A 15,344-nucleotide genomic window follows, 5' to 3' on the forward strand; every position below is an offset into this window, starting at 1 on the left:
CTGTTTTTGACTTTTAATGCCTTAACTACTGAGGGCATTTTTGTGCATCATTTATGGGACTTTCACACTTTCAGAGATGTTAAAAGAAGCTCCTTTACTTATATATGACTGGTATATCACAGGTATTTTTTTCTTCAAGAAGCTGGTTTTTACCACCTGAAATTTTTATCTTGTGTTTCCCCTCCATACTAACACACAACTTGTTCAAAGCTTCACATTAAAACTGTCACATCTCTTTGAGATAACAGACATAGTGACTCCTCAAATTCCAAAAAACAATGACGCTGAAATGACTTCCATCCCACAAATTAACAGAAACAAGCAACAAAGAAGACAGCGAGTGAACATGTAATCACTGGGGAATTAAAAAAAGCAACATTCCTTGTTAACAAATACTTAAACAACAGCGGGCACAGCGAAGCTGCTCTACTGTGAAATGGAGGCATTTACTCCACTTTTGTTTACAACCATAATTCTTGCTCAACGGCCTTAACTAAAGAGGACAAGCGATAATATTAAATATTAATTGCATCCGGCCTCATACTTCAGCTCTATTTTAATAGCCAAGTTTCATTAAAGACTTCGACCCTGTTTCCCTCATGACCACTGACCAACCATTTACATTTTAGCTACTGATTTATTAACCAGATGAATATATTTGGCTAAATTAAGCTACAGATGAGGTCCAGTAAAGCCTCTCTCCGCTCTCAGCCTCCTGCTGTAATAAGAAAAGAAGCAGGATGACCTAGCAGCTATGCAGTGCTAAAACGGATAAATATTAGCCTCGCAGTGTGTATTTTTAAAAGAGGCATCTGCAGCATGTAAACATTTATCTAGCAGGAATGCAAATGCGTGACGTCGTTCGCCGAGCGCAGGCTGAAGTGGAGCGGCCCTGCTGTGGACGTCGACATTGAAATGCTGCGGCCCGCCAGTGTTGGCATAGCAACAGGCTCCTGTGTTTCCAATAGTATGAGGTTGCCCAAAGCAGCTCTCCTCCTCCTCTTCCTCTCTCTCTGCTCCCTTCACTCACTCCTCTCTGTCTCTCTCAATCTCCGGCTTTCGCTTTTCCATTGTTCAGAATATGGTGGACGATCACCTTACCGCAGAGCACAGGAAACAACATTGTTACTGGCAGTTATTTGGATGAAAAGTATTCATTACTTTCGGGTTTTCATCCATTCAAATAGAGCAGAGCAATAAAACAGCAATAAAAGCACTTGCTTTATATAATGTTTATATGGGGTCCTGATATTTTTACCCACACCATTCTTTAAACCCATTATTGAATGCTGGAATAAAGCGTGTATTAAAACCGGTTTATTGAGGACAACATGCTTTTCTTTTTTTTATTAGTAGGATTGTTTACTTCATAAAATGATTGTAGAAAAAAGGAGTGCATGTATTTAATACATTTTATTCAGACGTAGCTTGTAGTAAACTGTCACAGCAGCAGCAGATAAAGATAATTCACTTTCACAGCAAATCTCAGTGTTAGATTGAGATAAATATATAATATCATCTTGTGATATTACTGGCTGAAATTGTACAACCTAAATTTTAATACATAGTACATTTACCTTTCTTCTCTCTTCTCTCTCAAAAAATCACTTATAAACACTTCAGATTTAAAGACTTAAACATTTAAAATGGCAGTCAAATCTGCAATCCAGATATATACAGTATATCTTTAAGTATTTCAAATAATTAAAAATAATCTACATGGACTAATAAATTATTTAAGCTTTTAATGCACAGAAACTACTAAAAATCATCATTTTCCCCTGCCATCCCAAATATCATTAATATCAAAAACATTTCCTGACCAGCTACTCAGCTAGCTAACTGCTAGTGAAGTAGCTCAAATCTGTCACATGTAAACACGAGTGCTATTTTAGTATGTCTCACTTTGCCCTGTCATATTCTTAGCAATTTACTTAATTTTCTAAATATTCCATAACAAAATTAAATATACCAAAACAAATTTTGTTAAAACCTAAGTTGGCTAGCTAGCTTAGCAAGCAGTTTGCATGGCTAAAAGTTTCTGGCTATTATCTCATTTTGGAACCAAGAAGTCCAAACTTGTGGAGCATACTTCACGTGACCACTACGAAATGCTCCACGAATTAGGTATTTATATACCTCATGTTACCAAACTAGGCTTGTGTTAATTTTTCCCTGCTCATGACCATTTAAGAAAAATCCATTAAAAAAAGTCCAGAACCTAAAAATAACTGGGAAGTAAGTATATTTATAATTACATGTTTTAGGTAAGTACAGGAGGGTTTAATAATATTACCATTTGTGCAAAATCTACTTCTGGATTTTTGTAAAGCTGCTTTGTGACAATGTCTATACAAACAACATGAAATTTAAATGACTTGCTCCTAATTGTTCTTTAACTAAAATGACCATTAAAAAAAAAGGTTTAGGAGTTTCTGTATTGGTAAATGGTTCAAAGCACAAATGAGAGGTCGGGCTCAATAGGAGTTCACGTTTTAGAAAAATCTGACTTCTGTCCCAGGTTTGGCCCATTCTGACACAGTCGTCAATTTATAATCGAATTTCACCATCCCAAGACAAGTTAACAAATTTTTGTGCTCTACATTTTAACCAAATCCTGGATAATTAGCATGCATATACTAAAGGTCACCAACATTATGCTTCTGGCACACACTACCCCGCATATTATACCTGCGATCTGCTCTGATTAGCTGCTGTACTCAGCTGGAGATGAGCAGAGATGGAATTTGCATGCCCTGTTTTAAAGCTCATCACTGAAACTCTTGAAGGAGAGCCTCTAGCAGGGGGATTATGCCAAGGTCATAGAGACTGGAATATTTGGCCACCGCTGTGCCAGCTGTTCCTTTTTTTAACTATGCCAAGTGCTGAGACTGGCACAAGTTGCTTTGGCAGGGCGCTGAGTGAGCACAGACTTGCCTCACACGAACCAGAATGAAATAGAGGCTGTGGAGATGAGCAGAACACGCCGAGAGACCTCCAGTCTAGGTTCTTTTCCAACTGATGCCAGTTTGAGATGCAGGAACAGAAGAGCTTTTCCTCTAAGGAGGAAGAATAAGGCTGTTAAATGGGGCATCTCTGCTGCTCAGATGTGTGTGTGTGTGCAGTCTGCCTTTGCAATCATTAGCATTTTAAGTCATTATTTGTAGATTGAGGCATTCGTGTCTCCTGTTCTTCAAAAGGTACACACTAGTACCTGATCCAGAGCCAGCAAGGCATTTGTAATCTCATTCATTCATTTGTTTATTCTGCTTTAACCCTGGATTAGTGGAAATATTCAAATGCATAACACCATGCTCATACACATTCACATACTCACATCAAAGGGCAACTTAGTGTAGCCAATCCATCTACCAGTATGTTTTTGGGAGGAAACCAGAGAACCCAGAGGAAACCCACATAGGGAAAACAGGCAGGATCGAACTGGGGACCTGGGAGCAGCGAGGCACCAGCACTATCTATTGCAGCACTTTGCCACCCCCTTGTGTTCTCCATCCCCTGTCAATTACAGTGACAATAGCCAGTAGTTGACATCTGTAAGCTCATGTATGCAGAACAAGGCAAATAGCCGTTTGTGTTAAGCTGCCTTGTGATGCAGCATGAGTAGATATGGCTGGCTTCATGTGTCTTGGAGGAAGCATGTGTTAGTCTTCACCTAGTTGTTGTATGATAGGGGATAGCAGACTGATGAGTGGGAATGGGCAGGTTACCAAGTTGGAGTGAAAAATGTGGAAAAACCCCAACAAAATTATTACTCATAAACATCCTTCTTCCAGACTGTATATCATGACATTGTGTTACACTGACATTTGACAATACAGGAAAATCTCAGAGTAGAGCCTCTGCACTTCTGAATTGAGAGGAGGTGGTTTTCGGCACCTTAAAAGGATGCCCCTTTGTCGGCTCCCAGTAAGATTCAGATTCAACGTTATTGTCATTGTGCAGAGTACGAGTACAGAGCCAATGAAATGCAGTTTTCACATATCCCAGCTTTCTAGGAAGCTGGGGTCAGAGCACAGGGTCAGCCATGATACAGCACCCCTGGAGCAGACGTGGTTAAGGGCCTTGCTCAAGTGCCCAACAGCAGCAGCTTGACAGTGCTGGGGCTTGACCCCCGACCTCCTGAGCAGTAACCCAGAGCCTTAACCGTTCAGCCACCACTGCCTGCAGAGCTCTCTCAGCCACATCCCCCCTGAAGAGACCCCGGGGCAGACCCCAAAGCCTGCTGGAGAGATTATATCTCACCATTGGCTTGGGAACATCTAGAGGTCCTCCAGGAGGAGCTGGCATGTGTGGCTGGGGATAGAGAAGTCTGGACTGACCTTCTCAGCCTGTTACCACTGCAACCCTCACCAGGAAAAAAGTGATAGAAAAATGAATGAATGAATGAATGTTTCTTTGTTTTCATGCATTCTGCAGCAATAAGAAGGACTGACACTCTCTAATCCAATAAGAGCTCAAATACTTTCTTGCGGCACATCTTTCCCCAGCGTTAGCTATTTGATTGCTGTAGTCCAAGCTTTCAGACTTGTCAGAGAAGAGTGGAGGAATGATTAAAGAGATGCACTGAAAGCACACGCTCGGAATGAAAGCCTCAGTCATTCTCTGGTGTGTGAGTGTCCTCTTGGATAACTGCCCACCACCAGGCAGCATCAACATGGTAAGTGGTCATGATCACAGACCTAAAATAGATGGTCTATGAAAAGGAATAGTGTTCTAGATCAGAGGTTCATAAACATGAGAAAAATGTACACAGATGCCCTTATGATTGCAGCAGAGATTTATTTTATATATATTCAAGTGTTAAGCACAAGGCCAATACGTACCATCAAATTTATTTATTGGAGCCATTAGGGCTACTTATTCCTAAATCTTGTGTGAAAATGTACCTTCAAATCATTTTGTGTAATATTAACCACACTTTTATTAGCTGTATTAATTACAGTTAATTGATATACCCATTACTTATACATGTTTTTTTAGGCAAGAGTAAAAACTTGCTGTAAGAAACACAATATTGGCATAATTTTAATCCAATTCAATTCAGGTGACTAGTTATTTAATTATTATTTACTATGTGCACTCACTAGCCAATTTAATAGGAACACCCCTGCTCATTCATGAAATTATCCAGGCAGCCAATCATGTGGCAGCAGTGCAATGCATAAAATCATTTCAGCAGCTTTAGTTCAAGGTGCAATAGTCAGGAGTGGGGATGTGCTCAAGGATTAATTAAAAAAAAAAAAAAACATTCAAATGTCAAACCCACTTACTTAACCATTAGAGACCTAATCTTGAAAAAAATATTGACTAATCTTACCTAATGCACCTTTAATGTTCACATCAAATATATGAACGGGGGAAAATGTGATCAGAGTGACTTGGCATGGTTTTTGGTGCCAGATGTGTTGATTTGAATATTTCAGAATTTGATTTGAGTGTTTCCTGCTGAGATTTTCACGCACAACAGATTCATATACACAATGGTGTGAAAAACAAAAACATCCATTGAGCAGCAGTTCTGTGGGTGGAAATGCCTTGTTGATGAGAGACATTAGAGGAGAAGACTGGTTCAAACGGACAGGAAGTCTGCAACCATGGTGAGCTGAAAAGCATCTGAAAAGCTACAACAGCAGAAGACCACATTGGGTTCCACTCCTGTCAGCCAAGAACAAAAAAACTTGAGGCTATACTGGGCACAGGCTCACCAAAACTAGACAGTCAAAAACTGGAAAAAAGATGTCTGATTTAATATTTGCATGAATTAACAGGTGAACAGGTGTTCTGGTTAAAGATATTGAGTGTATATAGTAAATAACAATAATTTTTAGTTGACTTTTTAAATCACAGAACCACTGTCTATCTGACATTAGACCCCATGTTGAGAAACACTGGTATAGATGACCTAGACAAAGCATAGTGATACTAGTGAACAAGAAAGGTTGACAAAGTCTCTTCAATTTCTAGATAAATATAAACGTATATTGAAGTAATAAGCGTATAAATAATAAGCCAGATTGTGAGGTTTGGAGTTTTATAATGGCCCCATAGAGCTCACCCAGCACTACCGTAGCATTAGCACTGGGTGGCATGTACATTCTGGCACTGGCCAACTCTCTGGGGAGAAAAAAAACGCTGGACAGTACACATCCATAAGCCACAACAGCAGCATTTGCTACTCACCCTACAAGCAACACAAGAGACTTGTAGCTCGCTAGTGTGAATGTAGAGTAACTGTTACAAACTTTGGCAGCCATGAGAGGAAGCTTAAGAGTTTCTGTGATATTCCTGCACTATTTCTAGTCGATATAAACAGAAAAGTCAAGCCACTTCCACAAGTCTCACTTGACAATTACGCTATTCTTTCTGTGAAATGGATTGGACCTTGGATCTTGCACTCAATTAGTAGAGGTCTTTTGACTAAATGCCTCTTGATTTTGCTAACCTCACAGTTCTAGTAACTTCTAATTAGGCACAAGGACAATATTTCCATTCAGTGATCAGGTAAAGGATGTTGTTACATGGTACATAGCATGATTCATGACTGAGAAATTAGCAGTGAGATATCCCTAGTTTAATCATGAACTGCAATTAGTGTGCCTGCTCAAGCGATCTTATTGAGATATCCACCATACATCAAAAGTCAAAGAGAGCACTTTCAAGCTAAAAACATGATGAAGAAGTTGTGAAACAAGGAATTTTTATTTATTTGTTTATGTTTTTAGTTAAACACATCCAACCTACTTGGGCTCTGCATCAATATTAGCATGTTGTCTAGGTGAGCTGTGGGGTGTTGAAAGTCATTCAGTGGGGATCATCCTAAATACTGCTCCAGCTCATTTTTCAAACAGGCTTTACACTGCCACTACCAGCTTCCTTAACCCTAAGCCAGAGCTGCAGCTCAGGATACTTGAGAGATTCAGAGAATATTCAATATACTTGATTAGGGATGCATCGATACTGATACTGCATTCATTTACTCACAACCAGTGCTGCAGCAAATGCTAGCTAGGCAAGAAAAAATGTCTACAGGCAACACTAGATGAGTGAAAGTAACAGCTCTTACCCAGTAGGTTACACAGATGTTGTTCTTGACAACATCTTTTCGAACTGCTGCAACACAGGGCAGTGTAAAACACTCAGAGGAAAACACTATCAGCCCTCTTCCACATACATGAGCTCACAGATGCCCACGATTGGCTATTGTTTCTGTGATTGACAGGGGAGAAAGAGTAATGCCATCCCTACCACCCAGCCAATTACACAGCCAATTTTTCTCTCTTGGTCACCTGGCCACGAATGGCTGTGGCATCGCTGGGATTCGAACTTGCGATTTCCGGACAATAGGGAGCTTTTCTGTTAAATCCATTCATTAGCCCATAACTTAGCAAATGTGGCCAAATGATATTAAGCAGACAGTTTGTAGAGTATGTGGTTGAAGTACAAATAACTATGACAGTGAATCTGCACCTCAAAGAAATATGTTTTGTTGCCCTGCTCCAAAGTCAGATACCATAGAGTAGGCTATTCAGGTTTGTATAGGACTACAGAATAAGGACATAATACAAAAGGACATAATACAGAATAAGGACATAATACAAATGAAACTATAGACACCACTTTTTCCGACAACACTCATTCCAACATCATGATAGAATAGAATCTATTGGTGATTCCTGAAACTATTGTCAATCGTGTCAAACATAAACTCTATGCTTGTTAGATACATCTGCCCCTGAGTCCCACAACAGATTATCGTTCAAGCACCTCAGACACTTCTCCGTAGTATTTGTTTTATCTATGTTAGCCATTTTACTTTAGCTAAACTCAGTCAGCAAAACTGCAGTCCAAACTGACAGTGTGTCTCAAAATCAATGGGGGCATGGCAGTATAGAAGCCGAGTATCAGGTCAGCCCTGTTAGCTCAGATCTGAAGAAAAAGAAAACATTGGTCTTACCTTCTAACACTTGCTGGACAGCTGCAGCGTGGCCAAGGGAAAAAAGGGAAAAGGAGAAAAAAAGAAAAATAAATGAGTCAACAACAAAGTACATATTGATTTTTTTCCCACTGTCTAGAGGTTTGAAAGACTGTAACTGAGCAAAAATGAGCAAATGACAATGATTTATCATACATTATCTGCTTGTAATTGTATTTACGTGTAATATCAAAGATATTAGATATGATTAGCTTAGCTTGCACACCACATCATCGCTGCTTATACAGTGAGTCAGAAACTGATGAAATTCAGTCTATAATTTTACATAAAGCAGCCAGGTGTTTGCAAGTTTGAAGTGTAACAGACAGGCAAATGAAGGATTCTGATCACGTCTCGCAATCACACATCTGGATAACTTTAAATGTTGTGAGGCGATCTGGATGATGGTAGAATGGTTTTACTTATCAGAATAATAGTAAGAATAGTAAGAATAATTAGGAACATGCAGTTCCATTGAAACACTGCCATATCTGAGAAAAATAATGTTCAGCACAAATTTATTATATAACTCTCCTGCTTACTACACTCAATAAAATAAAGAACCCAGCCAGGTAACAACTTGTTGACAATGTGCTACACTGATCATAACCACATACTCTTTCATTTCCATTACTCTATATTAATTCACTTTAGTAGCTAATTAGCTGGTCATACATTGTCATTATGTTACCCAACATTTTTTTTTGTCTATTTAAGTTTCCAAGCAACCAAAACATACAACTGGGCTCACTGGAGCTAACTAGCTCGGCGGGCTAGCTAATAAAGGATTCAGACACTTGGTCCAAATACTTGAGCCCACACCTAGGACTGAATCTAGGGTCTCTGTGGGAGGGGCTCATAATCGCAGGTTTGCTTTCAAAATTGAAGAACTCGTTTCGAAATGTAGACTGATTGGACAATTCCATATGTCACGTCTGTGCACACACTTTTGCAAAATTGTAGGCACTATGTTCACTGGTTTGCAGTTTTTTATTTAAAAAAACTGTGGTACCAATGTTCAAGAAAAGAACAGCGCTTTTTGGACGCATGACATGTAACCGTGCAGAAATACCTACAAACTAGGAGCTTGAAAAAAATGCAAATGTGAAAACTATCTCTGTAAAAAAAAAAAAAAAAAAAAAAAAAAAGAAAAAAACAGTCAGAGCTTGCTGTATCTTTGGGGACACTGAAATTTATGCCACACCCAGTCTAAGTGCAGGTACTCAGTATCACTTTGGATAAGTGTTTTCATAAAAACTTTAAAAAGCTCATAAGTGCCTCTCTGTGAAGTCCTGCTGCAGCTCTCAGACAGAACATGTCGCTCTAAAAATTCATGTGCTGCTCATTTATATCCTAAATCAAGCCAAACGCTGAATGTTATTTTCATTATATGAGGTTTAGAGGCCCCTTTCTAGGAGACGATTAGAATGATAGGAGTCTGGAATAAAGGGTTCTTCGAAGGGCTTACAGATGTGATTAAAGCTATAAATATTAAGGGCCAAGATGAAGGTTCACTGCAGAATGCATTAGGAGACGAATGTTTAATCGTATTGATAAGTACAGCTTGGGTTGTGGTGTCTATTTCCTACACGATCATAAAAGCAACTGTTACTAAAAGGTGGTTTGGACGTGATCTCAGCAAATGATGAAAAGAAGAAGGGACCAGAGGGACAGCTGCAGGCTTATTAAATGACAGAATGATGCTCTCGGTAAGACAGAAGCATGCAGCTGCTCAGCGCAGCAGGCGTGAAAAGCTCGGGTGTGGAGGAATCACAGTATCATGGTACCATGGTGGTGTGAGTCATATCAGCATTGTTTGTTGGTGGCTGCCGAGCTATTGTGATAATGAGAGGAAAGTGGCTGTGAGGAGGCTTGTGCTCAGCTCTTAAAGCCGACGGCCAGTTAGGACAACATTAAAACACTAATGAGGACACTCCGGAGACTCTCACACACTTTACCCACTCTGAGCTTGGCTGCTCTATACCCAATTAGAGATCAATCTATGTGAATGTTATGTCATATGAATACAAATATAAATGTTAATACCTGACTTGCTTTTTCTCATTAGGATGGTGCGAAGAGCCAAAATATGATGCCTGAGACACCTCAGTGCCTGTACGAGCAGAATTTATGAGCTAAAAGTGCTGACCTAGAAGCTAAATGTCCCTTCTATGCTGATCAAGCACAACCGATCCAGAAGCCTCACACAGAAAAGCTAAATCAGCTAATACCTCACATGATCTCTTTCTCTACATGAGTAAACACATGTAAAAATAAACGGTGGCGCATAGCAACCACTGGCTAGCAATATTTCTGCACTGGGGGTGTTACAGTTCAAAAGTTCTTATGTAAAGATAACCTAGTCTAATAATGTCAACATTTCACAGTGTTATATTCCCCTCGAGTTTTTGTTTTGAGTTGATTCCATGGGTTTTTGTTTACATTGTTTCGGTCCTATTTTTGCTCCTGTCTTGTTATTAGTCACACCTAATGTGTGCACCTGTTCTGAGTTCATCCCATGATTAGTTTTTCTTGCTCTGCCTTCAAGTCTTATCAGAAATATTGTAATTACAAGACGAGCGCACTTGAACCACAGTGTCAACACCACAATGTCATAATTACAATTCAGTAGTCAATAACGAAAAGTCTTGGTGGCCATCAATATGAATGTGATGCTTATAAAAGATGTTAACTGTTCAGTTTTTCATTTTCTTTCAATAAAGCTAAAAACTTCTTGTTGTTGTAAAGCTAAAAACTTCGACCACCTCCAAAATCTTGCTGACTTGAAGGCAGCATTTATACAATATACCCCATGTTCCCCTGTCTCATCACGAAGTCTTACCATGCATTTGATTCGATAAGTTCCAAGCTGTGTTTTCCTTCCTGTTTCCTGTTCATATTCTATATATATATATATATATATATATATATATATATATATATATATATATATATATATATATATATATATATTTTTTTTTGCCTGTTCTCTGGAATATTGATGATAATTATTGTATTTACCACTTACTTCCTCCTTTTCTTTAAACACATTAAAATGCTACCTCTGCTTCCAACTGTAGCATGTCCATAACTTTATCATACACGATGGCTTTTCAAATGCACAGAAAAACAGGCACTACTGACCAGAAATAATAATAAAAAAAAAAAAAACTCTGTCTATTTCTGACTAAGCTAGAAACAGCAATATTATACATACTGACAGTGTAAGAGAAAATTTTGGAGCCCTGGAAGGGATTGTTGTAAAATAAATAAATAAACAAACAAATAAATAAATAACCAAACGAACGAATGAATGAATGAATGAATTAAAAAACATACATAGAAAAGAATCTTGTGAAAACAGAAAATTATTTCATACACATGCAAAAATTTGTCATTTGCACAAATTTTTTTTTCCTTAATACAGTAGTGGATAGGCGTGGGTAAAGGATTATGGGTATTGTAGTAGAAAAAGGCTTTGTATGCAGTAGACACATGTGTAGTAGTCTCTACCCTTCTTATCCTTTTCCCTTTCCTCTTATTTTTTTGCTTGTTGGAGCAAACAGCTGTTACTAAATGCCTCAACTCTTCACCCTCATTCCCTCTTGACTATTTGTAAAATAAACAGACCCAGAAATATGGGAATTCCCCTGGAGTGGCAGAAAGCTGATCGGATAAATGTGTATTTTGAAAAAAAAAGTCAATGGCGAGGTAACTGTCCGTTCATACACCGTGCCTAAGCGTGAAACCGTGACATTCTAACAACCCTGTAGTGCACAATGTCAAGATTTGCTGAGAGATGTTAAAAGCGTGCCAAAGACCCACGCCGCCTGGTCGCCCAGAGCGAGACGCTAAATCTCTTAATCACGCCATGTTTGTGCGAGCTGCCTGCTTGGCTCGAGATGTCAAGCCGCGCTAAACTGTCGGGCGGCCATAAATCACGAGGGCCGCTTTAACCTTTACAAGCACTCTCCATGGTTCGCTCAAATTGGTCATGGCAAGAGAATTGCAGCGAATTAAGTGGAAGCACAAGAAGTGACATGATGACAGTGTCTGGAGCTCCTCAGACACGCCACGGCTAAATCGGCATGCTAGGCTAACGCCTCCTGGGTTATTAGCATGATGCCTGGCTGTCATTCAGCTGAGCCGGAGGGTCGCTGCTGTGATGTACCTGTTTATTCGAAGGTGTGCTTCAGGGATAAAACAGTCACTTTAACCTTGTCTTTATTTACAACATGAGACATTTCGGTATTGATTAGTAGCTTGAAGTCATAAATATGAGGCCCTGCTGAGTTTTATTCTCACACGACGTTTAATATATTACAAAAAGCTTAATTGAAAAATTGAACCCATTTTCTTGCTCATCTGTGTGCACTCTGGTTATCTGTCTTTAGCTAAAAGGCTTTTGAACAATGCAAAATCACAAGCAAAGGGAAAGCAAAGCGCTTGAGTGCGGAGGGCTAGAATTTGTGCTCAATTTTTTTTGCAGGAACTAAAAGCAAACATGTCAGCATCCAACAAGTCCTTTTTTTATTAAACAATGGCAGAAAATACAAGCAATATATCTGGCACAAAGCTCCCTTCTCCCACAGCGACGGAGACGGAGTATTCATTTTGACCTTGGACGAGTGGGTGCAATAACAGGCTCCGTGTTGACAGATCTAGTGAGCTTACTGATATAACGTAGTATTCCTGGCAAACAGAAAATGAAAAGGGGAAGGAATCTTAGAGGATGCAGAACGGCAGAATGAGCACTGCATATGAATTTTAATCTTTCTGTACTATTTCCTGCATAAGGAATACAGTCAGACAAATGCAACTCTTCATCTGAATAAGCTGTGGAGAGAGAGATACACAGGATTTAATGAAGGAAATATGGGCTTATAAAATTGATATACAAAAATCTTTACTATTGATTAAAACTTCACTACACATGCTATAAGTGAAAAAAAAACCTTAAAGCCTGTAATATATTTAAACATCTTGGCTCCCCTGACAGTACTGGTTAGTAGTGCAGAGGTAAACCTGAGTCCCCATGGACTCACATGTCTTCCCTGAAGACATCAGCATCCCCTGAGCACGCCAGCTAATGTACCAGCCGGTCAAGCATCTGCTTTAGAATTCCAGCTTGAAAAGAAGCTGTAGAAGCTTTCAGGTGTAAGAGAAAATGTTTGTGTACTTATGCAATCTTTCACAGAGTTTACTATATAAGGACTAAAACATGACAGAATGTGCACTTATATGAAAATAAACAAAGAAAAGCAGAGTTACTGTTACCGTCAATACCGTTAGTTGATTTTTAAGTGTTTTAGTATCTTGACTATAATGTTTCCTTAATAAATGAACAATACATCGTACTTTTAAACTTTTATAGTTATATTTAATGCTGTGGAACAGCTGCACAACAAATTAGTTTCTGTTATTACTTACATTAATATAATACAGTTTTCATGGCACTGAGAAGTCCTGAAGACTTACGGACTGTCACAAAGCGTTGACACTGGAGACTCCTTCCATAAATGTTAACATAAATAATCATTAAGGGTTGCGAAAATAAAAACTTTGTACAATGATTTTTTGAAAGATTGCACACTGATACAAGAAACTTATGATTTAATTATTGAAAAAAAGTTTAAAAGTCTAAGAATTGTTTTTTTAATAATTAAATCTTAAATTTCTTGCATAGCTACATAGTTGTAGAGCTACATAGCTTCAGAAACTCAGGTTTAGATTCAAAATGTGAGAAAGGGCAGACGGCAAGTTCAAATCGCAGTGATGCAACAGCCATCAGGCCAGGAGTCTAAGAGAGCAAAATACTCTCTGGGTGGGAAGGATTGTGTACTCTCTCTTTTTTCCCTTATGAATGACAGTGACGCTACCCAATCATGTCTGTGAGCTCATGCATGCGGAAGAGGGTGGATAGCACTTTCCTCAGAGTTTGTTACGCCGCTCTGTGATGCCGTATGAGCATCGAAAAGCAATTCATAAAGATGAACTGTTAGCTGGCTCGGTAGAAGTACGTGTTAGCCTTCACCCTCCTCAGTTGGTAGTTGTTGGGTAGGGGAGAGCTGGCTGGTGAGTGAGAATTGGCCAAGACTAAATTAGGAAAAAAATCTAGGAAAAATAAAAATAAAAAAAAATTAAAAATACAAAAAAGTAAAAAATAAAGCGAGAGAGGTCAGAGAAGGAACATTCACGGCAAGAATTCAAACCATCCTCTTCTTTTTAAAAGCCCACATTTAGAAACACTGTAGGTTTTATGAGGTCGACTTTGGAATACTTTGGTAACATAACTGAAATGAGAAATCAGAGAACCCTTGAACAGGCACTTGCTGTAAGTTGGCACCCAACTCTGACAGGGTGAAAATGGTAACTAAATCTATCACAACGTTTATTACTAAGGAGTTAAACCCTTACTCAGTTGTATACAACCAATGCTTTCATTTTCTCCTACATGCCTTGGAGCTGAGGTGCAATATCCCATCCTGGTGTTTCTTCACAGTCTGTACTACACAGTCACACAAAAGCTCGAGTCGATGAAAAATGCAGGTCAAGTGGCAGTAACCTGCGATGTCCATCACCACAGATAACTGCTGGTTACTGCTGGTAACTGCTGGTGCTCTTTAAAATAGTAATTGAGATGCAATGAGAATTTTTTTAAATTACTGAATCATAATCCAAACGAATCATAAGGCAAGCGAAGAGTCACACCTCTAATAATGTCTTCTTACAGAAAGCTTCAAAACACCAATGATTATATATTTTTCTTTGTTAAATAACAACAAAGTATTTTATTCGTATATTGTTAGCCTTAGATTATTGTACAGCGTCTGTTCTGTGTATGAATTGTTACTGTAGATACGCTAACATATTACAACAAGTGGTTTATAATAGATCTCTGATTTAAATTACAGCTGGCATTACTGTCAGCGCTACAGTTATACAAAATTAATCAACACCTTCTGACCAATCAGAATCCAATTCAACGATACGGCCACAGAGAAAAAAATTAAACCATCTGTTTGAAATTTCTTTTTAATGGTAGATTTACCAGTATTAATTTTTGTTTTTTAGAAAATAGACTTATCACTGAGATGAAATGTGTTTAGTGAGGGTAGAAAGACAACACCAAATTACATTTTCAACACTTCTAATTATTTGCTGAATAGTTGTCTTGTTGTGTAAGCCATTATTTGGATTCCTTTGTTCTGTGCCAATAGCACTGGCAGTACTGCTGCGTGCAGTAAGCATCTAATCGCCACCAGTTTGTCTCACGCAAGTCCAGAGACGACAGAATGATACCTAACCTCGCAGGCCAGTGTTTTGGCCTAGAGGAATACACAGGCACAGT

General features: G+C 38.8%; 1 protein-coding gene across 14 annotated transcripts in view; it reads right to left on the reverse strand.

The window, feature by feature from the left end:
• The window catches only part of nrxn2a (neurexin 2a), a 342,233-nt gene that overhangs the window by 254,760 nt on the left and 72,129 nt on the right, over positions 1-15,344 (reverse strand). For all 14 annotated transcript variants that reach the window (XM_034311208.2, XM_026938618.3, XM_053240211.1 and 11 more), the window contains one exon: positions 7,976-7,996. In XM_034311208.2, the coding sequence (XP_034167099.2) occupies positions 7,976-7,996 (21 nt within the window). The remainder of the gene's footprint in view (positions 1-7,975; positions 7,997-15,344) is intronic.

Source organism: Pangasianodon hypophthalmus, chromosome 15 (assembly GCF_027358585.1).
Source record: "Pangasianodon hypophthalmus isolate fPanHyp1 chromosome 15, fPanHyp1.pri, whole genome shotgun sequence".
NCBI classification, from domain to species: Eukaryota; Metazoa; Chordata; class Actinopteri; order Siluriformes; family Pangasiidae; genus Pangasianodon; species Pangasianodon hypophthalmus.